We start from the raw sequence: 25,425 nt of genomic DNA, 5'->3' as shown, positions 1-25,425 counted from the left end.
TATGCCTAAATTGTAGGGTCTTAATCTTGTTATTTAAGTGAATCCAGGACATTTTTTGAAATATTGCAGAGTCTGAGCCTTAATATTTGTATTAGTCAGTTAATAATGCATAATATTATGGGGTCTTAACCTTAATGTTGATGTAAGTCAAGTCAATTTGTATAAAATTGTAGCTTCTGAACCTTAATATTTAAACTAGTCAAGTATATTTGTATAAAATTGTAGCTTCTGAACCTTAATATTTAAACTAGTCAAGTCAATTTGTATAAAATTGTAGCTTCTGAACCTTAATATTTAAACTAGTCAAGTATATTTGTATAAAATTGTAGCTTCTGAACCTTAATATTTAAACTAGTCAAGTATATTTGTATAAAATTGTAGGGTTGGAACCTTGTTTTTTATGTCAGTCTAGTAAATTTCAATGGATATCGAATGGTCTAAACCTGAATACTTGAATTATTCCGGTAAATTTGTACAGAATTGTAGGGTCTGAATTTCGTCATTTAAGTTAATCCAGGAAATTGATGGAAATATTGTAAGGTCTGAACTTTAATATTTAAACTAGTCGGGTAAATATGCATAATGCTATAGGAGCTGAATATTATATTTAAATTAGCTAGATAAATTTATGTAACATATATTATTGTAGGGTCTGATCCTTAATATTCAGAATTAGCCCGAACTGTTCAGGCTAAGGCTTGGGAAAAGGAAAACCGCTGCTTGCTTTTTACTCTTCATCAACATCACAATGATGTCTGCTCTACTGGTGAGCAGACATCATGACACAATGTTAGCCCAACAGATAGCTGCTGATATGTTAGCGCTATTAAAAAGTCAAACTGAATTGCATCTTGTACACAATCACCTGAGGAAACTTGTGTTCAGAACAGTTAATCAATAATTCTAACTTCGTCACATGCCCTGATGTTACGGGCCACTCTGCCAGCGGAGACTGTGGAGTGTTCAGAAGAAGTCAAAGCGTTGGGAAAGAGCATCAGTGCAGCTGATTCATGCATCTTATTTTGCTTTGTCCTGCTTTTCTGCTTCACCTCGCCCACTTTGCTCTCTTGAAAGGAGGACGCTGCACAGATTCCAGAAAGTTTCCCTGGCCCCCGTCCATCAGTGGGCCCAACTCCTCTGACCCTCTTCTTAATCTCGTCCTTCTCTGTCCTCTCTCTGCTCTGATTACACCAACGTCCAGGCAGGAGATCTCTCTCTCTGCCTCACAAATGTCCAATTCCACTGAGCCCCACAGGAAAACTCAGTCTTGGCTGTATCCTAATTAAACTGACAGCATAAGGCGATAGGACGGTAAATAAATATTAGGACAGACCAATGGTAGACGGTGGAGGCTGAACCTGGCGGTGTCGACAGAGACATACAAGCCTGGTTTGTGGCTCTCTGCAGAGGCGGGTGGGCTGCAGATAGAGTACAGAGGAACATCACATCACCGAGGAGAAGGGGAGAGCGAGAGTGAAGGAGAGGAAGTAGCAATAAGGAGAAAGAAGCATGGAGACTCAATGTTCCCACTGCTCCCAAATAGGACAGTGTGGAAGTTACACATCACAATATATCCCCTCTCCTGTCCTATTTGGCGCTTCTCACCATCTCTCTGTCCCCTCTATACTTTATTCATTGCCTCTCTATTCCTTTTTTTCTGCTTTCTCTGGTTCGTCTCCTGCTCCATTCGTCTTTCAACCACTCCTCTGTCCTCTCCTTTTCTCTTGACTCCACGGTCCTCTCCGAAGCCCCCTTTGGATGTGACGTGATCGATGAAGCTGGATTTGGGTAATCTGTTTCATTTGACATCTGTCCCACCGCCGGCCACAGAGATTAAGGCTGGAATGAGCAAGGAGCTGGAGATGCTGGTCGGCGCTCACGCTCCCTATCGCACACAAACACACACGTACGAACAATCCGTCGCCGAGGCAGCGCGCCCGGACCGTCTTTTTATCTTATCTCTCTCAGCAACCCTCCAACGAGCTCGTGCCCGAATTCATAAATAATACCAGAACCGCTGGCGACGCTGCCCCTCCCGGCTTCCATGCTTTGCCATGTCACAGCTGGACGGAGCACGGCCTCCCAGACAGAACCAGCTCAGGGGCCGGGCTTATTATCACGACCCAGTTCTGAACTGGAGCGAGCTGCAAAGAAAAATGCCTCTCAGCTCCATCACCTAAAGGTAAATTCCAAATCTTCTGTGCTTTAGTCAGTTCGAGTAGACATAAAGCTTTTAGATATGTTCTTATAATGTAGAAATGGCAGTTAACAATTTACAGACGACAGCTTAAGTGAAAGGAAATGATTTTATAGAATGAATAACATGACGGAGCGCCTCCTGCAGAAAATGCAGCATTTTATTACGAACCCAGAATCAGCTACTAGCAGTTCAAGACTAATGTAAAATAGTTAATGTTCTTTTAAAGAAAAAAACACTGATTTTCAGTTCACATTTCCACCCTAAAAAAAAAAAGCTAATTTATGTCGATCGTGCATGATGTGGAACAATCAAAACATAAAACCTGACAAAATGCATTTCTAAGAAACACAATCAATAAACAGGAACCAGAATTGATAAAAACGCAAATACCCGTAGGCTACAACTGCCATTATTTTCCTTATTGACTAATCCGTTCAGTATTTTCTCAGTTAATTGTCTGGTCTTAAATGCAGAAAAATGCTGATAAGAAAATATGCAGTGAAGGTGACGGCGTCACACGTTTTGTTGTGCAAAAGATTTTCAGTTTAAAACGATTTAACGCGGAGAAAAGCATGAATATCTTATCTTTGGACTTTTAATTAAAGTTGTCGGAGCTCTAAATTCTGCACAGCTCTTCTCTGTAGATCTCAGTGAGTAAATAAGTGTGAAACGGAGCTGAGTTTGTGTGTTTGTGTCGGTGTTTTCAGGCTGTTCTTACCATGTAGAAATAGGACAGACAGCAGCCAATGGTCCAGAATACGGAGCCCGTCTTCACCGATTTCACCTGAGAAGAGACACAGACGGCAGAAAATGATTCCAGAGTCACTGCAGTCCGACGGCCACAAACACGTCAAATCGAATATTCAAACCCACAGCTCGTGTTTCAGGGACTCTAGAAACTAAAGCAGCCATGGACGTACATTTTTTGTCACAGCGATGCAGCGTTCTTTGATTACACCAGAAAACCCGGAGATCTTGACTGAAAACAAACTTGTTCATTTGTGCTGCTGTATGTTTTGGCTGGGGCACTCTTCTAAAAAAGATTCTTCTTCTTCTTCTTTCCCTCTTTAGAAGGCAGAAGGACCGTGTTTTATCGTGGACGCCGCTCGTTTTTATCACATCACACATGTTAGAACTGTTTTCTTTACTAAAGTAGAGGTTTATTATCATTATTATTGCTGCTAAAGGTGTAAACATTGTTTGTTTAGCAAGAGATAGAACTTCTATAACTTAAAGTACCAGCAATGTACAGAAAGCAGCATGAAATGTGTTTTTGAAGGGAAAGAACCGTGTACTGTGCAATAGAACAGTACAGTATAGAGCAGGGGTGTCCAACATGAGGCCCGTGGGCCAAAAGTGGTCCTCCAGAGGGTCCAATCCGGCCCTCAAAGTGTAAAAATTATAGAGAAGACATTAACTGCAGATTGTAAATTAGTAAAACTATAAATTTAAAATAACTTCTAGACCATGACAAGTTGTTTTGATCATAAAGTAAAATAGATTGTTTTTTGTCATTGTGTGTCTCATTTTTGTAATATTTTCTCTGTTGTTTTTTTGTCTGACTTTCGTCGTTTGCCTCATGTTTTTTGTCATTTTGTGCTTCCTTTTTGTCTCGCTTGTGTTTTTTTGTCTTATTTTTGTCATTTTAAGTGTTCCTTTAGTCATTGTTTTGTGTATCATTCTTGTCATTTTGTTTCATGCTTTTGTCATTTTTTGTCGTTTGTACATTTTTTTTTGTCATTCAGTAACTTTTTGTCGACATTTTTTCTCTTCTTTTTGCTTTGTTTTGTGTCGTTTGTCTCATTTTGTTTCTCGCTTTTGTCATTTTGGGTCTCATTTTTGCAATATCTTGTCTTGAAGCCACGCTTCCGTCAGTCTGCCCCAGGGCAGCTGTGGCTACAAATGTAGCTTACCACCACCAGAGTGAGAATGTGTGAGCGAATGAATAATGGATTCATTGTAAAGTGCTTTGGGTGTCTTGAAAAGCGCTATATAAATGTAACCATTATTATTAATGTGCAAATGATAAACTGAGACATACACTCCCTGTCAAAAGTTTTGAGACAGGTTCTAATTTATTTGAATGAGAAAGCGTCTCAAAACTTTTGACAGGGGATGCAACACTGAAGTTGAATTTACTTTTCTAAACAAACTTCCGTTTGTTCGTAATGTTTTGGAAAAAAGATATGCTTTTTTTTTTGCACGAAAGCAAAGGAAAAATTAGGAGTTGTAGTTGTTTATAAGTTATTATGTTGTGATTTTACTGTTCGAGGAGATCAAACTGGGCTGAATGTGGAACCTGAACTCAGATGAGTTGGACACCCCTGCTATACAGCATGGAAAAGTCATCGAATTTCAAGTTGAAAAAAGGTAATTTAGGGGTTTTTCTATGCTGTTAAACATAGTGACTGGGTAATTTTGGACCTGAAGACAACACGAGAGTTAAATTAAAATAAAAATTCTCTTTGCTTCATCCCTCCTGAATCAGTTGTATTTAAAGCTGGCAATGTGCAAAACAATCAAATTTACACTTAATATGGTTCAAAGTGCTGAAAATGCACGCGTTTGGGATCTTTAACGGTCGTTTAATGATCGCAGTTTAATGATCGCAGCAGATAAAAAGCAGTCGGCTGCGACGAGCGAGACGAGATCGGTTCAGACTAGACCACCGGCAACATCTTGTAAACAAGCTCCCCTTCCGAGCTACAGGCCGATAAAGCAATAAAGAGCACACATTAGCATTTAAAAACACACTCCCGTGCGCACACAAGCACACACAACAGAAGACACACTTATCGGTGACCTTTCAAATGATCAAACTGGAGAAACCAGCGAGAATGCGGGTAAGGAGGTGCTGTCAGGATGCTTTATTGCACCCAACAAAGATTTGCTGAGGAGGGGAAATCAATGATTGCTGGACCAAGGTGGTCTCATCCCACCAAAAGATCCAGCCACAGACGGACCCTCGGATCAGCCGATCAATCACCTGCACACACCAATACTGCTCCGTACTTACAATGCATTCCAAAACACGCTCTCCTGTTTGCTAAAGTAGGCCACAGGAAGAGCGCCCGCAGTGATGTCATTATCTTTCCCGCCCATTAGAAGTTGGAACTTAACTTTCGTTTGTGAAAAAGCAAACGACAATAACTCAGGGCCTTGTGGGTCTGCTTGACAGGACTATTATGTCCCATTTAGATGAAATATTGCACTCTAGGGGAGATGGGGTGGTTTTAATATTACATGCCCCGATCATTGATTTTAATCCCGTCCAGACCGCGCACGTCTGTGTCTTTACCCCACGCTCCAGGAATAATTACAGCCCCAATTACCTCCTGCTTTAAGTCTGTAAGTCCAGTTTAGTCAGGAGAGACACTTTTGCTTTTTAAGTGTTTCAGAGTTTTCATTTTAGTTTAATTTAGGAAGTTCTGAGTTTTATTGACTCAACACACAGTGTGGCAAAGAAAACAGTAGAAAAGGGTTTTGTTTGCTTAAAAGATCATTCATACAGTGACTTCAATGACAAATCAATTATTCAGATAACCACAGAAAAAGTAAAGATTGACTCTGTGAGATAAGGACGCAGTAAGCTCATCAACAGGCTGGTGTGAGTCCCTAGACACAGACTGCAGGTAGAAGCTGTCATTGGGGACTTTCATTTCGTTTCATGCAGCATTTTTCTCCCATTGCCCTATCTGCATGCTACTTTTTGCAAATCTTCTTTGCTATGGGAAACAACAGCCTCCTTGCAGCAAACTACAAGCTGAAAATGTCAAGTTTTGACGAAGATCTGAGCCTGGTTCTTTCAGTGAATGGTTGCAAAGATCTCCAAAGAATATGTTTACAACATCTGCTGACTAACAGGGACATTCTTGCAGGCTTACCCAACTGTTATGGAAAAAGTTGTTGTTTTTTTCCAGCATAGTCCACCAAAAAGAAATACAAACCAGCCAGAGTGCTTCTAAAGCAGAACAACAATAGGATGCAACCAGACCTGGCACAATGCTGTGAGATGGGTGTGGTTAAACAAAGGCATCTTTATTTGGTACACCAGCCTTCATGTGTAGTAATAGTAGTTAACTCTGAGAAAACCCTTTGCAGGGACTAAAATGCAAGGCATCTTTTTTAAAAAATTACACCATTCATCAGAACTAGAAACTTGTAAAAATGTTATCACAACTCCTTTGAGTGAATAATCAGATTCAACTTTTCTTTATGATTGATGACATTGCATCTTTGCAAAACTCCACAAAAGATCATATTTAGTTCTCTCTACTTCTAGCTACAGTTCTGCCGTTTCCATAGAGGTGCAGAACTTCATATTGTAGTGAAAAATGAGCCCACAGCGAGTACAAATGTCTCAGGGTTCACCACCATTCTGACTGTAACAGCACAGCTTTATCAGCATTCAGAAGAAAGGAACGTACAGGTGTCTGGGTGAGAAAAAACACCAAAGCATCACATGGCATTTTTACAGAAAGAATCTTCTAAATATTATACATACAATTGAGTAAAATTGAAAGTGATATATAAAGATATTGTAATAAACCTGTAGACATGCCATAAATCCACACCTGAAAGTGATTTCTTGAACACATATTTTCCATATAAAATTTGATATATTGCCAAAAAATAAATATCTCAACTCAATGAAAAGGACACAATCAGAATTATTTCTGAATCAGCTCATTTGATAAAAATAGAGCTAATTAGAAGGTGGTTGTTATTAAATTGGGACGGTTATTTAGTTGACATTTTAGTGCTATCCAGTCATTTATTAATAAGTGATTGGTTCCATAATAAATAATGATGGAATCTGTAAAGATATGATCCCAATGAACATAAAGAACATTAGCTTTTATGTAAGATATATCCCATGGACTTCAAAAGTCCCTAATTATATCTTGAGCTAACCGCTGCTCTGTTTTCAACAAAAACTGAACATTTCAACCTTCAACAAAGTAAGATTTACTGGCAGACTGTTCTATTAAACTGCAGAGGCACTGGACATATCTATCTTATATTCTGGCAATGTAGTGCACGCTGCCAAAGTCAGAGCTACCAAAGCACTTCTCCCATGAATGGCTCCGTGCCGAGCGTTTGTATTTATTGTTTAAGAGTGAAAACAAGCATTACAACGGAGCAGGACGACAATGGTTACTGTACAGTCTGCTGTGTTCTCTTTTCCACTCAAACTGGGCCAAAGCTAGCGTGCAGCCTTGGGTCGTCCATTCAGAGCATGCACACACACTGCTCAACTGGTGCCTCGGCCTCCTTTCCCAACTGCCCTCGCAGCCGCCGCTCCCTTTTGTGGAGACCCAGAAGTCACACAGTGTGATACCAGCCCGGCTAATTAAATGTGAGCCGAGAAAAAGAGCGGAATTACTGTTACAACAATGTAGGGATGGTGCACGGGGTTAGAGCGAGAGAGGGAGGCTGTGCGAGCATGTGTGTGTGAGTGAGTGTGTGCACGTGTTCCTCTTAGTTGCGGCGCTAAAAAGAGCAGCTCTCCTGTGTGTGAGAGGATTCAATTATAGATTATGGGAGAGTGTGTGAGTGTAGGCAGGGGGGCGGTAAACACAGAGATTAAGGAGTGGAGTTGAATGGGTTATTAGCGGATAAAATGAAGGAGACGGATAATGAAGATTGGGCTGAGAGTTGAGAGAACGGCTCTGTGCGCATGGAGAGGACGGGTGAAGAGACATGGAAGAGAGCGGATGAATGGAACGAGGAATAATAAGATGAGGGAAGAGGAAGTAAGGTGGGAAGAACAAGAGGGAGGGGGCTGGAGAGTAGGAAGACACTCGAGAGCTGCACAACATCAGGGACAAAGGAAGACAAAGACAATTAAACGGAGACGCGATGGAAGGAAAGAGCGAGAGGAGGAAAGGAAAACGCAAAGACAAATGTGGGTAAATGAGACTGATAATGGGAAGCAGTGGTGCATGACCGGGATGATTGTTTTTCAGGGCCCATGCCAAATAGAACGGAGGACGTGAGTGGTGCTAGGTGAGTGGAGGGGGATCTTTCTTTTTTTTTTTTTCTGATGGCACTGCTCCGTTGATGACACATCGCATGAAGAGGCGGTGATGGCTGCCGCGAGGAACACCTGCCGCACTCGGAGATGTATTGTCGCTACACGCAAGATGACAAGGGGCCATTAGAATGGCGCAGAAACAAACAGATGTCCCTAACACACCCTAATACACATGCTGAGGTGAGACAAATGGCGACGGCACGGTTTGTGGGCGAGTCCTAAAAAGTTTGACGGTGACGCCACGAGCTGATTGAGCATCATCGACTCGTTGTTGTAGTCTGTGTCGTTCATTTTCTGACTGCTTAATTCAGGACAAAAATACTGACTGAAAACAGCAGGACAGGACAGAGTCTTATGCCACAAAGCAGTTCAGTCACAGCTCACCTTATGTTCGCCTCTTTGAAAAGTCAGCTCTCTGCTGAGTTTGCAGTCCTTCTCGCCCAACTTTTCTCTCCAGAAATTGGTGATTCCTCTTTGTTTCCTTGCTTCCTCTGTGCACTTTTCAATATAAAAGAACCAGTTCATCTATTTTAATAAAGTTTGGTATCATGGCACCTGAGTAACCCCGCTGGAAGATCTAATCACTGTCTGCTACTTGATGCATTGCCCTTCGCTTCCACTTAAATATGGAATGTGAGTTCTTTTCTAACCTTCAAGAATTAAAATCTACGTTGGCGGTAACCGGTTTCACATGTAAGGCGTTGCGTCTTGTTGGTCTTATTAATATAGTGCCTTTTACGAGAATAAATTGCACAGATAAAATGTTTTTCTTGTGGCGCAAGTCAAAATAAATCATAGTAAGAAACTGCAAAAACAGGTACAGGAGGAGGAAGACTTCAGCTTTCTTTTAGCCCCATATTATGAGTGACTTCGGTTCACTACCAACTTTAAAATTGGGACATTTCATCAAAATCATTCTCACATGCCTCATGTAGAAAGTTATCAAAATTTTGCTGTTTGGAGTCACCAAACTATGAAAGACTAAAGGTTCTGTGGTCCTCGGGACAATCTAGAAGTCATCTCGACTCAGCTGTGACCAATTGAAATTCTGAGGCTTTTTAGCTGAACTGGGCTGAACTGCAGGCGGCGTTTACACAAAGAAGAGAGGAGACAAGTGTGGAAGCAGATTAATAATGTACGTAATAAAACATGTATAGCATTTAGAAGCCGAGCTTTGGGTTTACAAGAGGCAAGGAGAAGATGGGATGGATGGAGATGGACCTTCAGAGTCTGACAACAAGAAGGGAGATTCATTTGGTTCAGACAAAAAGAAGCGGCATGTAGCCCACCAGATAGGTCCCCCCATATGAGTCAGGTTCATCTCACAGGTTTCTTCCCTTCAAAGGGGACTTTTTCTGACCACTGCTGCCTCAGGGCTTGCTCTAGGGGTTCAGGCATATAGGTTCTGTGAAGCATCTTGAGACAATGTGAATTGTGATTGGCGCTATATAAATAAAATTAAAGTGAAATGTACAGCCACCATTTTCCCTAGTATTGGTAACACCTGTGGGAATTTTGAAAAATGTTGTACATGTCTGGACATTTCTTGAATTGTAAAATGGATAATCACAGAAATGCAATCTTTACTTATTTATTGTCATAGATTATAACACTAACTTTGCTGTGCTGCACAAGTCACTTTTCAGTCCTCTTGACCTTTAGCCATGGCCGGGTTGTTTTCAAGTTAGTGCAGGGATTTATACTGAAGTATGAAAATGAAAATGCTTGGGGTTCAGAGGGTTCAAAACTTCTGCAGTGCCGTTCCAGTAGCGCAGGCATCACACCGGACCGTTGTGGTGAAGAGGAAGCTGAGCAGGAAGGCAAAGCTCCTGATCTACGGCTCCGTTTATATTCCAGCCCTCACCTATAGTCGTAAGCTCCATGTAGTGACCGAAACAATGAGATTGAGGAAAAAGTGGCTGAAATGGGTTTCCTCTGTGGAGTGGCTGGGCTCAGAGATAGAGTGAGGAGCTTAGACATCCAGAGGGAGTAGACTCACTGCCGTCTCCCATCCAAGAGAGGTAGTACAGGAATCGTATTAGGATACCTCCAGGGCTCATTCCTTTGGAGGTTTTTTGGGAATGCCCAACTGGGAAGAGACCCTGGGGTAGATCCAGAACTGGCTGGAGAGATTACATATCTCATGTGACCTGGGAACACCTTGGGATCCTGCAGGAGTAACTGGAAAACCTTGTTGGGTGGAAAGACATCTGGAATGACCTCTAACCAGGGTTCTCGCCAGCGCATTTCAGCGTAACGGGCCGTTATGCTGTCAGTTCAAAAGATTACGCTGTGATTAGAGCCGCTACGCTGCCCTTCAAGTTGTGGTATTGTGTTTTGAGCACACATATTGCTTGCGTAATATTCCCATATTTATGTGCGAAAACTTCTTTATTGGGGCAGTTGGCGCTGTGAACGAGTTATTTTGACAGATAATGCCATGTGCGTTTGTTTTTATCGACTGGGTGCCTATCTAGTTTAATTTATGTCTTCCCACCTTAGCCGTACTTTCCTGTCAATTGACCCGTTCCCGTCTACAATTTACAGTTGCTTCCAATCTTGGGGTTACAATTGGCATGTCTCAGTTGTTTCCGTGATGCCATGTATGGTGAATAGTGACATTTGGAGCATCTGCGTGACGCTCATTGGCTGACATCTGGGCCAGTCGCTTGCGAGATTTAATGAAGGCTATTGCACATGTGCATAGTGTCGGGCCGTCCCTGCCGTTACGCTGTAAAAAAAATCCTGGTGAGAACCCTGCTAACCACAACTAAACTGTAAGGAAATGTAATACTATCCCTAAATCCATATTCTGTGTAGACTGTATGTTTCTGTATATGCATCTACAAAGCTTGTGCACACATGCAGATTCAAAACTCTGCTGCTCAAGTCCTCACTAAAACCAAGAAAACAGATCATATCACTCCAGTTTTGAAGTCTTTACACTGGCTTCCTGTCACTCAGAGTGTAGATTTTAAAGTCCTGCTGCTGGTCTTCAAAGCTTTAAATGGTCTAGGACCAAAATACATCAGAGACCTCCTGACTCAGTATGAACCACCCAGACCACTCAGGTCATCTGGATCAGGTCTTCTAGTAGTTCCTAGAGTAAAAACCAAACACGGAGAAGCTGCATTCAGCTTCTATGCCCCATATATATGGAACAAACTCCCAGAAAACTGTAGATCAGCTAAAACTCTCAGCACATTTAAATCCATTCTTAAGACGTACCTGTTCTCAGCTGCTTTTGATTAAATTACTTTGAGTTATTTTAAATCTTATTTTATGACAGATATTTTAAACAGCCCTTGTTTTCTGACTTCTGTTTTTGATCTTTTCACTGTTCTGACCTTTTTTTTTAATGATTTAATAAATGTTTTCTTTTATTTTTCTTTTAATAATTGTTGCCATCTTCTGTTTTAATGTCTTTGTAAAGCACTTTGAATCGCCTTGCTGTTGAAATGTGCTATATAAATAAATTTGCCTTGCCTTGCCATGCATGCACACATTTCCCAAGCATGTCTGGCTTACAGATTTGCGCTGTGTGTTTGAGGATGTCAGCTCTCAGAGTGAGTGGAACTATCAGGAGTTGGGTTTCACCCCTCTGAGCCCGCACACAGGCACAGAGCCAGCGGTGTTGTATCGGGACTTACAATGTGGACACACCAGGCGTGCTCAGGCAGCCACCTGGACACTAAACTGTAGCTCGATGCCAGATCGGTGACAGTGAGTGAGTTCAAAAAAGGGCCACGGAGCTGTCTGCGAGCTCACTCCAGCACAGTGACTCACACTACCTTGAAACCACATGAAGAGATGCATTCATGCATGGTTTGACAAAGTGACATAAACCGGGATGGCTGAATCCTTGGATGGACAAAAGGTCCGTTCCAAGCTGGGGGCAACTGTACTGCCAAGCTTGTTGCACTGTGACAAACAGCATTGAGGCATGCCGTGATAAAATACCTGCATCGCTACTGCTACCTGATGAAAGCCTTCACTGTGCAGCAGGACTTTATGCTCCAGCATAAAGGGATATCTGTGCCTTGAAGTAAAATAGAAATTGGGCAAATATCCTGTGAGCTACTATTTCCGCTCACAGCAGCCTACGGCATGCATAATGAAAGTTCTCTTCTGTTCACTTGCTGAACCGCCCTTGGATGAGGACAGTAAAAGAGGACCAGTTTTGTAGCTAATCAGCCTTTCAAACACTGGGCAGCTCTGTTCTTCAGCAGATAAATCATATGAAGGTAATTTGTGTCTCTCAGGGACATTTCCATTAAAAATTAGGCTTAGACACTGATTGTATTTTTACAGCTCCAAATGAATAACAGCATAAATCTGACTGAAAATTGAAGCTCAAATTTAAAAAAATCGAAGACAAAGACCTGAACAGAAACAAAATGTTAATAGTGCTTGACTCGTCCTGTCTTTTTGTAAATGCACAGTTCTTTTAGAAACCACCAAGCACCATGTATATGAGGCCGCAGTCCCAAAACAACTGTGTGTTTCATTTAAAGTCTTGTGTAAAGAGGCGTCTTTATGCAGGCACGAGCGTTGTGAAAACATCAAATGGCAACCTCAGTTTTCCGTGTTTACTAATTAAACATCTGCGATGATCAGGAAAACATGTCTTTGCATTTATTGTGCGGATAGTTTAGGCTTAGGAGTACTCTGAATGTGTTACTGAGCGCCGCGCAGTAATCAACTCACCCAACAATGAGCTGAGACAGAACATTTATCCTGAATGCCGATGTGGAGTGTTGCACGGCCTCCAAACACACATCTGCACAACCATGTGACTCCATGTTAAGCAGCCATTTTAAATCGCCTGCATGTGGTCACATTTACTGGCATACTGGGAAAAAAACAGGGCTTTATAAATAAATAGGTTATTTGTATGCTATACGTCTAAGCCTCTGGAACACTGGATGTGAACCAGCCACGAATTACGCCATCCTACAACCGCACAGCTACAATCAGGACATAATAGACATGCAGCTTATATGCATGAGTCTCCTCTGGCTCCGACAGGATTGTGGCATTCTATCATGTAGTAATCTTTTCTAGCTAACACCAAAGCTTCAAGGATAAAAAATGTCATGCCAAAGTAAATTGAGCAGCAGTAAACCAGTGACAGCAGCAGGCATTTAGTATTCAAATTTCTTTTATCATTTCTCTTCTCAGCATTTGTCAAGTGCGTCATTTAAAGCCAGAGATAACGGCTAATGACAGTGTTGATTATGTAGCATCAAAACTGAAGGACAAACAAGATGATGCTTACGCTCAGAACGGGGCTTTAAAGGGGGAGTCTGTTATTCTGGAGCAAAAATGTTGATGTATGGCTATTTAGCGCAGTAGAATTGTTCCAGACTTACAGATTCTCTCGCTCCCACTGCCCCTTTTATCTTCTTTATCTTTTCAGTACGTACTGTAGCTGCCCTTACAAAGTACTGCAGAATACGCGGACAACTGGGACGTGTTATTTCGTCATAACATCGCATCTTAAGCTGTGACCGTCTTGCTCGTATATCCGTAGTCGTCTGTAGTTTGAAATGAGCTGATCTCTGCAAACACAGTGACTCCTGCAAACTTCAAAATGCAACCAGATGCAACAGGAAATCCTTGTGCTTGTTTTTGCATAATGCATTTCGCAGAACATGCATTGGGACACAGCAGATCTACATCGTACGGCACTGTATGTGTTGGAACTCATCCTTTGTTTTTCATTACAGAGCCGCCGCTGTGTACAAATACCAGATTTTTTTGTCCCCCGCCTACACAGAACATGAGGAGATAGTCATTCGATGTGGCAAAAGGAAGGGAGGAGAAGTGATTTGGAATGATATTACAGTGTGCAGGTATTGTTGTTTTACCTCTGCATGCATGTTTGGGATGACGCCTTACAAGTGAAAAGTGAAAGCAGCTTGCTCGTGCAGATTCAGTTTCACTAAACAAGGTCTGCGGAAGTCGCTACTCACAAATAATCTGTATGCAATGATGAAGAAAGCAGCACACGGGTCATCCCATATCATTTCAATCTGACCCTCTCAGATTTTGCTAAGTTTTTACATACATTTAGTACATTATATATGAAGGGAAAATCCAAAATTTGAATGCTTTACTGTCATTAGTTTCAAAGTTATGGCCATTTGAAGTAGGTAGGGGGTACCCTAAAATTGCGGCCAAAATTAAGACTTGAAATTTTCGACCATTTTCAGACTTCTATAACTTCTGAACAACAAAACCTGAAATTTTCAGAATCATTTCACAGTGACCTATAGTCCTCAGAAATGTGAAAATATTTACTTTATATTTATAATTGCATGTTACAGAGAATGACAAAGTTGCGATTTTATCCATCACGAACTTCTAAACTGCTACATTTGGCCACCCATTACACAAAAACTAATCATCATATCCATTAGAGATTTTATGTGGTATAATTTGGCTATCTAAGGATTGGATCTGTATAAAATGAAAGTGCTATGGTATGTAATGCATGAAATATGAACAGCTACAAATCAAAAATATCTGTCCGACCTTCGGATTCAAATGGTCGAAAATTTCAAGACTTAATTTCGGCCGCAAATTTAGGGTACCCCCGACCTACTTCAAATGGCCATAACTTTGAAACTAATAACAATAAAGCATTCAAATTTTGGATTTTCCCATCATATATAATGTACTAAATGTATGTAAAAACTTAGCAAAATCTGAGCGGGTCAGGTGGGAAGTTTTCTTAAAATTGGTTGATTTCATACGGATTTCACACGTGTTTTGCTTTCTAGTGTCACTCCTTCATTCCATTTCCCACAGTTATCCACAGTTCTATCATTTTTTTTTTTACTGTCTGTCAAACCCTCGTCTTACCTTTTGTTGTCTGCCAGACCTCTTGATTCGACCGCCTTTTCTTCTCTGTCGTCTTACCCTCTGTTATCGATTAGCAATCATGCGCAAATTCACCCTTTTATTTACACACAGCCGCCCTCCATACTCTCCACCATCCCTAGAAATTGTGTCTTCTTACCTTCACAGACTCGCGCTCTGTGCTGGCCAGCCCACCGTATGCCGGGATGCCAATAAACGCTCCGCTACAGCAAACTTCCGAGGACTAAGAGTGAAATTTCTTCAACAACAATCAAGTTTAACTTCAGCTTGATCTATTTTACATCGAGGGAATTCACAATATTAAATTCGTCCTCGCTAGAATCTTGTCTTATTCATTCGACAGCTGCTCCAGGGCAGGCTGACTGTAACCTGCTGCCTTCATATTCTATAACTGCAGTCAACAGGAGGAGGATGCAGGTTTATTAGTGAGAAATAATGTCGTGGATTACATGGGATGACAGAAAACTGCGTAAATAGGAAGCGTGTCCATTGTGCTCTAAAGACAGCCGGTGCTATTAATACATTTAGCGAGCTCTGACAGAGTAATTAACACAAACCCAGATAAGTTCAGAGCACGGCATTGTGCTCACGCTGCGATGTTGAAAGAGTGAGCAGCATCTCTGCCCAAAGAGGCGAGGGCTACCATTACTACTATGATTTTCCTATAACAGATTGAATGTTTATGTTTCTTTTATTGGCCTTTTGTTGGCTTTATTTGATAGACACAGTTGAGAGGCAGACAGGCAAGGAGGAAGATGACAGAGGAAGACATGCAGTAAAGGGCTGTGAGCTGGAATCGCTACATAAACGGGTCGCTCGCTCAACCGGTTAAGCTATCTGGGCGCCAGTGTTTATTTATAAAAATGGGGCAGTTCACATGGTTTCTGCAGGAATAAGCCAGGCAAATTTAATGATTTTTAATGCTATACTGTAAAAATTTTAATGTCACAAATTACACAGGTTTGGGGTTTTTTGTAAAAGGTGATTTTTTTTATATGGAAACTGTCCCGATATTTCACTGTTTCTGAATCCGGAAACCACCACTGATACTCAATTCCATGTTTTGAGCCATTTTTGCAGGAATTTGCATTTCCCAGCTCTCCTCCACCTGGTTCAGACCGGCTGGAACAATTATCACGACGCTTCGGCATGTTTACGCAGATGCACGTATCTGACGAATCGCAGTCTAGAATTATATATAGAATTATAATATTATTGTCAAATATCTTTCTTTATAACTGCAGAAAGATTTTTTAACGCCACTGAGAATCAAATTTAATGACACGAGAGATCGTAACCGTACGGCTAAGTTCCATCTCGAGTTCCACTGGCAGATCAAGAATAAAGAAATTCCAAATAACATAAAACCATAACGGAACAAACAACAAGCGATAACACGTAGTGCACATAACAGACAAAAGCTGGGGGACCAAGGCAGCTACCAAGCAGTAATTATTAACATTTACACATGATTATAGTGCAAATATCTCTTTGTTGTTGCACATATCCCTCTATCATTATTGCACATTGCTATACTACACTATAACATAAGATTCCACTACATATATCCCTCTGACACTATTGCACATAACTGTATTGCACATTTCCCATTGTAACTATTGACAACATTGCACATTTCTCTTAATCACTATTGCACATATCCCCGTCTATATTACACATAATTACTCTAAACATATTGCTTTTAACACTATCGCGCAATAAATATTATATTACCCCCCGCCCATATTTTTAGTCACTTTTATAAATAAGGATTGAAAATGACTTGAAAAAGTTACAGAATAGAATTACCATGGAGCCTCGATTAGTTAGCCTAGCCGCGCTAGACCCAGCTCTGAAGACACAAGGGTCTAGGAACTCTCGACAGGGAGGGAGGCGGGCTAAAAGGTTGTCTTTCAAATCACTCTGCAGCAATTGGGTAGGTATACAACCAATCAGCGCAACGAATAGACTGACATAGTTCCTAGAGCGCCGGAAATGAGAGGATGCGGGGGTTCGGTGAAGCCGTATTTATCTTTCTTATCTTATCCTTTGTTTATCTTTCAAGTTGAATTTTAGCTTCAAATCTTTAAGGGCTGTGGCCAAAGCCGAGTCGAAAGATAACTCTTTATTGTGCGCAGCCATCTTCTTGTCCATCCTTGTTTCTATAGTTGTTTCTGTCAGAATCGTCGCGCCTCTGTCGTCACTTCGTTACGCCCGCCTTCTGACTCTACACTTCATGGTGATTGGTCCGGCCAGTTTTAGGAGAATGCAACCTCGAGGCTTATGGAGGGTAACTAGACCCACCCTGGCAGAGAATTAAATTCGTTGCCGTGGGTTGTCTAGCGCAGCTAGGCTATCGATTAGTCATTATTTTTTGATAACTGCATTAGTGCATAACTCAGAAATTCTCAGACAAGGCTAACACCCTGTAGTCTGTGATTCTAAGTGTGTAATTTATAAACACTGCTGTGCTTTCTTTTAGACTAATTTGGAAGTGGATGTCTGTATCTGGTACACTTACAGGGCACTTGGGATTGAGCTGTTTTGGAAGCTGTGACTTGGATATGACTACAATTAAATTCCATATTTTTCCATTCCACTATTGCATGGGAGCCCTGCGGTTTAACAGAAAGCGCTGATTACTTCCATTTACATTAAAGGCAGTCGGCGAAGTCAGCGACTTAAATTAACGACCAAACAAACCAAAATGGCTCAGGCTGATTCCGTGTCTGAAGCATGTTTCTGCTTGTGCACAAGACAGGGGGTGAACAGATGGGATGAAAGGGGGAAGTGGGAGCAAGAAAAATGGTAATTTGGCACCTGCTCGCGATCCAATTATGGTAACTAGTAAATTATCAACATCTTTCTCCAGAATCACAGATTCCATCTTTTAGCTGGTTGTCAGCAAATATTGAGATTTCTCTCTCAAAGGTTGAGATTAAGCAAATAAATAAATAAATGTTAAATGGAACAGATACAGCTAAATAGAAAATGAAAGAAATCCTCAATACTAGCCAAGGTCACCTCCAATAACAAGGATGAAGGGGTGCCGATAAAACTGTTCGCAAAGCAGAGCTGTTGGATTTTACACAAACAAACAGACACAACATACATTCACAGGAAGGGAGCAAGGCAGCTGCTGATGCAACTGAAACGAGTGGACAGACTGAAGCAATGTGAAAAGTATGTTTCTTCCACCTACTGTGCAACACTAGTATTTCAGAAATGTGCTGCACTGTTTCTCCTGCATTGACAAATTACCTTTTCTCATCATCTGTGGAATCAGTTTGTTTGGTCAAACTTTGCCTTGCAGCACAAGGATAACCAGAGCAAACAGGTTTTAATGACCAAATGATGAAAACAATCTAATACAAAAAATAAATATGAAACTGCTGAACTCAGTAATACTCCGGATTAAACGGGTGAGCTGCTTTGTGGTGTAAAACACAACCTGCTGTGTTCTGGGCACGGTCACTTCATGTGTTTCAGGACAGGAATGTAAACTGGGAGGGGGGCTATTCAACCTTTAGCTTGAGGTATTTAACCCCGCCTGACGTACGTCAGTGGAGTTACTGCATTCGCTTCGGTATCTGGCTGGGTAAGTATGTATGTGTGTATGTCCGGTCAGATATCTCTGCAAGTGCTGAAGTCAGGATAATCAAACTTGGCACTGAAGATCAGTCTAAGGTCTCCTGCTCAGTTGTGGAGTTAGAAGTCAGCAGATCAAGTAGGAAGGGATATACGTAGGATGATCAAAATTGATACAGAGTATCATGCACGGACGTGGTTCTGCCCTCTACTGGGGGCTCGTCTAGTTTTCTATTCTATTCTTAAAGGTTATCTTATTGTGAAGGCTTTACGGTGCTGCATGTCGTTTTGTGAGCTACACGTGGTCCGCAAAGATGCCTGGCGTGCCTTTCAAGGATGGATAAATAATTGAATATTCGTCCGAGGCGAGTAAGATCTGAAAGTAGGGGGATACTTTTCCGGCTACATAAAGCCTGTCCCCTGTAAACTAACTCAGGACTCGCACGCTCATCTGGGGCTTTAAGCTTCAGCGGACATAAAACCCGCCCAAGAGCGAGCCTGTTAGGACCCAAATGGGAAGTTTAAACTGTCGCTTCATTATATAGGCAATGAACATGTCCAGTCACATTACAATTTAGCTCAAGTGTCCAGTGTACGTACCCAGAGGTAGTAGGTGAACTGCAGGGCAAAGATAGCGATGCCCTCATTGTCAAAAGAGCCAGCGACGGACCGCGAGATATAGCCGGGAACGATGGCGATGAAGCAGGCCGCCAGCAGCCCCGCCCCCTGGTTCCACAGCTCCCGTGTCAGCAGGAAGGTGGAGATGGCGGTCAGACCGCTGAACACCGGCGCCAGGAAGACGCACACGTCACGGATGTGGACGGTGATGTGGAGCAGGTTGAGCACGTAGTGGATAAGGCCCGCTGTCACCATTAGCCCTGGGTATACCTGAGAGAGTGGGGGGGGGACGAGAGAGGGAGAGAGGTTATGAGCAGCAGCAACATAAAAGCAGGAGAGATTGTGCGTCAGTCATGAGCAGTGGTACATGAATGAAAAGGACAGAGAGAGAGAGAAGCAGCACGAAAGAGGAGAAAGGCCAGAGCTCCTTTCATCCATCATGGCTCCGTCTGATCACCACTCTGGTTTATTCATGCATGGGGGAACTTTCTTAAAGCATCTAGAAGATGAATTTTAGGACTAATCAACTGCATTTTTGATATTTTGTCATTACCAGAGGTTGCTGCTCAAAATATCTTATTCAGAAGAATATTTATGAAGTGCATTTTTGACTGCGCTACCCTTAATACGAAGCCACCGTGTAAACAGTCATCTTATACGTCTGGAAAGTTTTCTTACCGGTTCTTTGAAGAGACCAGTGAATACACTAAATTCATAAGCAAATTCAAATGAGAAACAGAGAAGATATAGCAGCAAAACAGCCAGGAAAAAACAAGAAACATGGAGGCAGTATCTTCAGATTTAAACTGGAAAATGGTGAGCTAATACATCATTGGTGATTGAGATCTTCAGGTAACATTAAAGACCCCCACTGACAAAAATCAAACATTTTTTTACCTTGCCAACATGTCCAAACGGTGTTACCGCCTTTCAAGTTTCAGACACCCAGGGTTATAAACATTAAATGAAAAAATCCTGTCGACTTCCAGGATGGGGCTTTCTGTATCTTTGATTGGTTTCTATATGAACAATAATGGCTAAAACACTCAAATAATATAGTCTGCCCTATGTGTTTTAAAGTGTCTGCTGAGCTGGTGTGCTGGAGATGCTGTGACAAGTGGATGGAGCAAATAGAAAAAGACACAAAGGCTTCAAAGATCCACACACTTTAAATGAGAAGTATAAAGTAATACTGTAGCCATTTTAAGTCGTGAGGGGATCGTTTTCATGGAAAAGAAACTCTGAATATGCAATTCTGATAGGAAGAGATGAGTTTTTAAGAATGAATGAATGCCTGGAGAGGGACATTAATGTTTCTTTTGGTTGGATAATGTTTCTTTAATGTTGCTATTCAGGTTTAATTGAATGTCATTCTGTCCAAACTGTCCTGTGGATGTTCGCTAGAGAAACATCACTCATTGTATTCATTTCCTCCATATAAACCCGGACACTGAACAGGACTGTAATGAACAAGTGAGTGAATCATTCTCTGAATGAGTTGCTGCTGCTCTTTGTTAATGACATTGTTAACTGGATTTACGGAGGAGAGTCCATCTGTTGTGTTACTGCTGAGCAGAGGGACAGGAACAGTCTTTTCCACTAACCTCGTGACAGATGAGAATGACACCTGTAACCATGGCGCCCAAACACAAAGATGGCCACAGCTGAAGCCACAACAGGGTTATGAAATATTAATTAGAAAATGCAAACACGAGACTAAAAGCGTCAGACAAAATCTAGTCTAAAACGTTTTAAAATTTTGATGGAAATTAATGTGCATCTCCATTAAAATACTAAAATTAAAAACAACATCAGAGGCAGCAATCAACACTCGATCCAATCGCCTCGAAGGCCCCTTTTCAACCAAGCTGGTTCCGGTGCCTGACTTAGCACCAGTTCTTTGTGTTTCCACCACCTAAGCACCGGCTCTGGGCTTCAAAAACGGGTGCTTTTCAGGCACCAACTGTATTCAGAACCTCCCACGCTGCTACACAACGGCACATTTAATCACATTACTGAACGATATGGAAATCATTGAAATTTCCCTTCAAGAACCAATATACGATGCTGAACGTTGGTGAACGGCTACACATGCAGTGACGTCTTACGGTGATGCAATGACGTCTCTACCGTGACTCCTGGCCAACGGAAAAGCAGCCCAGTTCATACGAGGCAAGAGAATTGAACCAGCTAAGCACCAGCACCCCACAAGCACCTGGTACTTTTTCGTGGAAAAGAGGCGGTATTGGGTCAGCAGGAGTCTAACTTTAACTATCATCAGTTATTCCCTGGTGGAGGGACTGAACAGAGGTTCAAACGGGACCCTCTTTCTTCCTCCTCCCAGCGAGTCTCCCTCGTCATGGGAATTCTCCTTGAATCGGTGAGAGTTGCTAATTCTCTGAAGAATTAAAGACTGTGTGGTGAATCAACAAATCTAATATGTTCATTTCCCACACTCTCTCGCTAATTAAGCAACGCACGCAAGAAACCCAGTTCTGCTGCGTTTGTGCTCAGACAAAGTCAATAACAAATTAAACGAAATTCAAGAATGATTTTAAGTCACTTGTGAAAGACTATAAAGATTTGAAGATGCAACTCGGTGAACACACAAACACACACGCAGTGCAGCTGGATGCTGTGGATGTTGTGGGTTTAGTGAGCGGGCATTTGCAGAACCGACTAACGGGTTTATCAGATTGCAGCATACAATTGTCAGCTGGAAATGAGATTGCAAATGGACAGGTCTCCAATTATGGAGCAGAGTCATTTGTACAGATAAGTAGCGATTATTCGTCAACGTTCGCAAGTAAGAAAGAAAAAAAAATAGATTGGCATTCATGTAATCAGGAGTCGATGGGTTAAGCAATCAGTATCAGCCTATTATCAGAACATCTGCTCCAATCATTTTCTCTGGAGAATCAACTGTAATCACATTGGAGATCCCTAACTTTCCCTCTGTGGTCGCCATCAGGTCGACATTTTAATGAGATTAAAAATTGCTAAAACTTTCAGAATTAAAAACAAGTGTATCGATACAGCTCAAAACTTTATCCCATTTTTTAATGTAGTATTTATATTGATAGTTATTGAACATTTATAATGACCTGTTCCAATAAAGACGAGGATGAAGATTGTTTAATTAGAATTTAACGACCTCACTTTGAATTTAATCACTTTTTCCGATTCATCAAGGTGCACATGCAGAGTTTTAATCTTCACTTTGAAAAGACTGACACTGGAGAAACACTGATAAATAAATACATTTACACAAACAAAAATAAATACAATTAAAAATAAAAAAGAAGAAGAAAGGAATCCTCTGTGAAGCTGCCACACCATGCTGACGTTAAGGTTCAGAGTAGCGGCGAGGACCGGGTGCTGTCACCGGATGACAAACCGGATCGTGTTTCTGAGCAGGCAGGAAACAACTTAAAATACTGGTACAATTAATCAACAAGTCAGTTGGTCAGGAGAAATGTGAAAAATGCCGATTATTATCTTTTAAGGCGATTCCCTCTTGAACTGTCAAGTCAGCTTTATTTATATAGCAGATTTTAGAAACAACTGAGGCTGACCAAAGTGCTTTACAGATCAAAAATAGAAACAAGACATAATCTGTAAGGAAATGTACAGAGCAAGATTAGCAACAACATATCAGGCGTCAGCACTCAGCAACAATTGGAAGCCAGGGAGTACATGTGTGTCTTCAGAAGGTGTCAAGAAACCAAGCGGTTCTAATCTGGACAGGTAAGCGGTTCCACAGAAAAGGCTCGGCCACCTCCGTTTCTGAGCCTGGATCCAGGAACTTTAAGGACCATCTGATTGGCTGACCTCAGCAATAAAACCAGAGCATGGACTGTTAAAAGCTCAGCTAAATAAGAAGGTGTCAAAAAACATTTAACACCTTAAAAACAAGCAATAAATCCTAAAAAACAATCCTAAAATCTCTAATGTCTGAACAACATTAAAGCCCGATGCAAGTACTTCCTCACATCTGAGAATGTGGAACCAGCAAATGTTTGCCATTTATTTTACCTTAATAAAAGATGAATCTATTATTAAAACATGCTGCCAGGTTTGATGTGTCTAAACAGAACGCTATAATTAAAAGCAACTGAATCGAAGCTGGGGCCGGAGCAGGTGAGGCCTCGTGACCCCGTTTCGTCTATACATGAGAGCAGATCCAATTAAGGCCTGGTGCAGCTCACTGTGGCTGTCTGGAGATAAAAAAACAAAAGGCAAAGTTATGTTTGACGTGTGAGTGATCCCTAATGCGTATTCACTGTAGCTGCAGTCTATACACTATCGCTAATAAACTCCGGTCTTCACGTCTCTAATTAGCCAGTGCCGAGGAGACCTAAGCCTCACCAAACAATCTACTTCAATGAAAATCAACCATGTCTGGCCTCTTGGCTCTGAGGATTGGGCTCTGTCTAATGGAGTGGTATCCTGCCATTTACGACGCTAGTCTTGTAATTATTAGCCATTTTGAACTCTGTTCTGCGAGCAGGGTCCCGGAAATGTTACGGATACCACTGAGACTGTTGGCGTGGCTCGACGGAAATCTTTATGCATCATTCTTCAACACTTTTCTCTGAAATTGCATTCAAGAATATATTCCATAGTTTGCTCATTATGCAAATATCATCAGCTATAAAACTGACAAAAGCTGTTACCAAAAAATGCGCTGGAGTCATTGTCCTTCCTGCAACAAAGAGTGGTTTATTGGCTTGACAGGCCGCTGTTGTTATAGACTGTCACATTAGAGAAGCCTTCCTTCCTTATCTGTGGCTCGGGAGAAAGAGCATCTGACAGTTGTCCTCTGGGGAGTGGAAGGTGGGTGGGAGTGAAAAGGAAATAATACGGCAGAGGGCAGCTGGACCGGTCTCAGCAGAAAGGCACTCAACTGTCACATTAAGTGATATCGGCTCATCTGTCTTCCAAACGGTGTGACCCATCTGAGTGCTTAGAGACTTAATGCTATCATACACAATTAATGAGGACTGCCAGGGTCATCTGTCTGATTCAGAATTTTTTTAAAAAGTGGAGGGAAACTGGGTAAAGATAAGGGTAGAGAATGGAGGCAAAGATATGATGGCAAACAAAGAGGCAAACTGGTTGGACAGGAACTGGAAGAAAAGTGATCTATAGGTGTTGAAAGGAGAGCTAGGTTGTGCTAAACAAAGAGCAGGCAGGTAAAAGGCTGAATGAAGCAGACATGAAACTAGCCACAGCTGCAAAGGTGGTTTCATGAATTCTACCGGGAGCCAGAGAGGTCGCAGACCACCACTAGAGACGACGAAGAAGACGGGCATTGTTCAAATGTCACGTCCACACAGGTTTCTGAAAATGAGGAGAGATTCTAACTTTGGAATTCATGAACCATTTCAAGTTTTCTAAACAAAGGCCACGCAATGCGACTGCATTATGGGCAGACTGTCTGGGATGAACCCAGCACTTGTCCACACCCCTGCATGTTTTAAAAGCATAGGTGTGATGCAAATGAGAGCTCTCACACATTTATTTTATGATTTCAAAAGCAGTGTAGGAGGGAAGTAAATGCCCTCCTTCCCGGATACCTGTCCACGCTCAGAAAATTGCAGAGCTCACTCATGCAAACAAGTGGGACTTTTACAATTAGCCTCCATCATAGCTGGCTATGATAGAAAGGTGTCACAACAGACAGCGCTTTGTCATATTGGCGGTGCGTAGCTGCAAACTGGTCCATGCCCACAGACGTCCTCAAAAAAATGCCTAAAATAGAAACCTGAACATCAGAACTGGACCATGGAGTAATGGAAGAAGGTAACCTGGTGCGATTAATCACTTTTTCTTTTATAAAATGTGAACATCTAGGAAAGACATGGCAGCAGGATGCACTATGGAAAGAGGGCAAGCCAGCTCTGGTCAATATTCTGCTGGGAAAAATTGGGTTCTGGCATTCATGCGGATGTTATTTCAACCAACACCACCTACCTAAACACTGCTGCAGACCATGTACACCCCGTTGTAGTAACCGAGTTCCCTAATGGCAATGGCTCCTTTCAGCTGAATAACACTGAATTTGGCCACATTAAAAAAAAAGTTCAGTAAAGGT

The 25,425-nt window shown here is 41.7% G+C and overlaps 1 protein-coding gene across 1 annotated transcript in view; it reads right to left on the bottom strand.

The window, feature by feature from the left end:
- Positions 1-25,425, bottom strand: part of LOC110961997 (STT3 oligosaccharyltransferase complex catalytic subunit B) — a 134,491-nt gene that overhangs the window by 55,641 nt on the left and 53,425 nt on the right. The window contains exons 3-4 of the mRNA XM_051955775.1: positions 19,311-19,598; positions 2,919-2,984 (exon numbers count right to left, since the gene is read on the bottom strand). Of these exons, the coding sequence (XP_051811735.1) occupies positions 2,919-2,984; positions 19,311-19,598 (354 nt within the window). The remainder of the gene's footprint in view (positions 1-2,918; positions 2,985-19,310; positions 19,599-25,425) is intronic.

Source organism: Acanthochromis polyacanthus, chromosome 11 (assembly GCF_021347895.1).
Source record: "Acanthochromis polyacanthus isolate Apoly-LR-REF ecotype Palm Island chromosome 11, KAUST_Apoly_ChrSc, whole genome shotgun sequence".
In the NCBI taxonomy this organism is placed as follows: Eukaryota; Metazoa; Chordata; class Actinopteri; family Pomacentridae; genus Acanthochromis; species Acanthochromis polyacanthus.
This window is presented reverse-complemented; position numbering and strand designations above follow the sequence as displayed.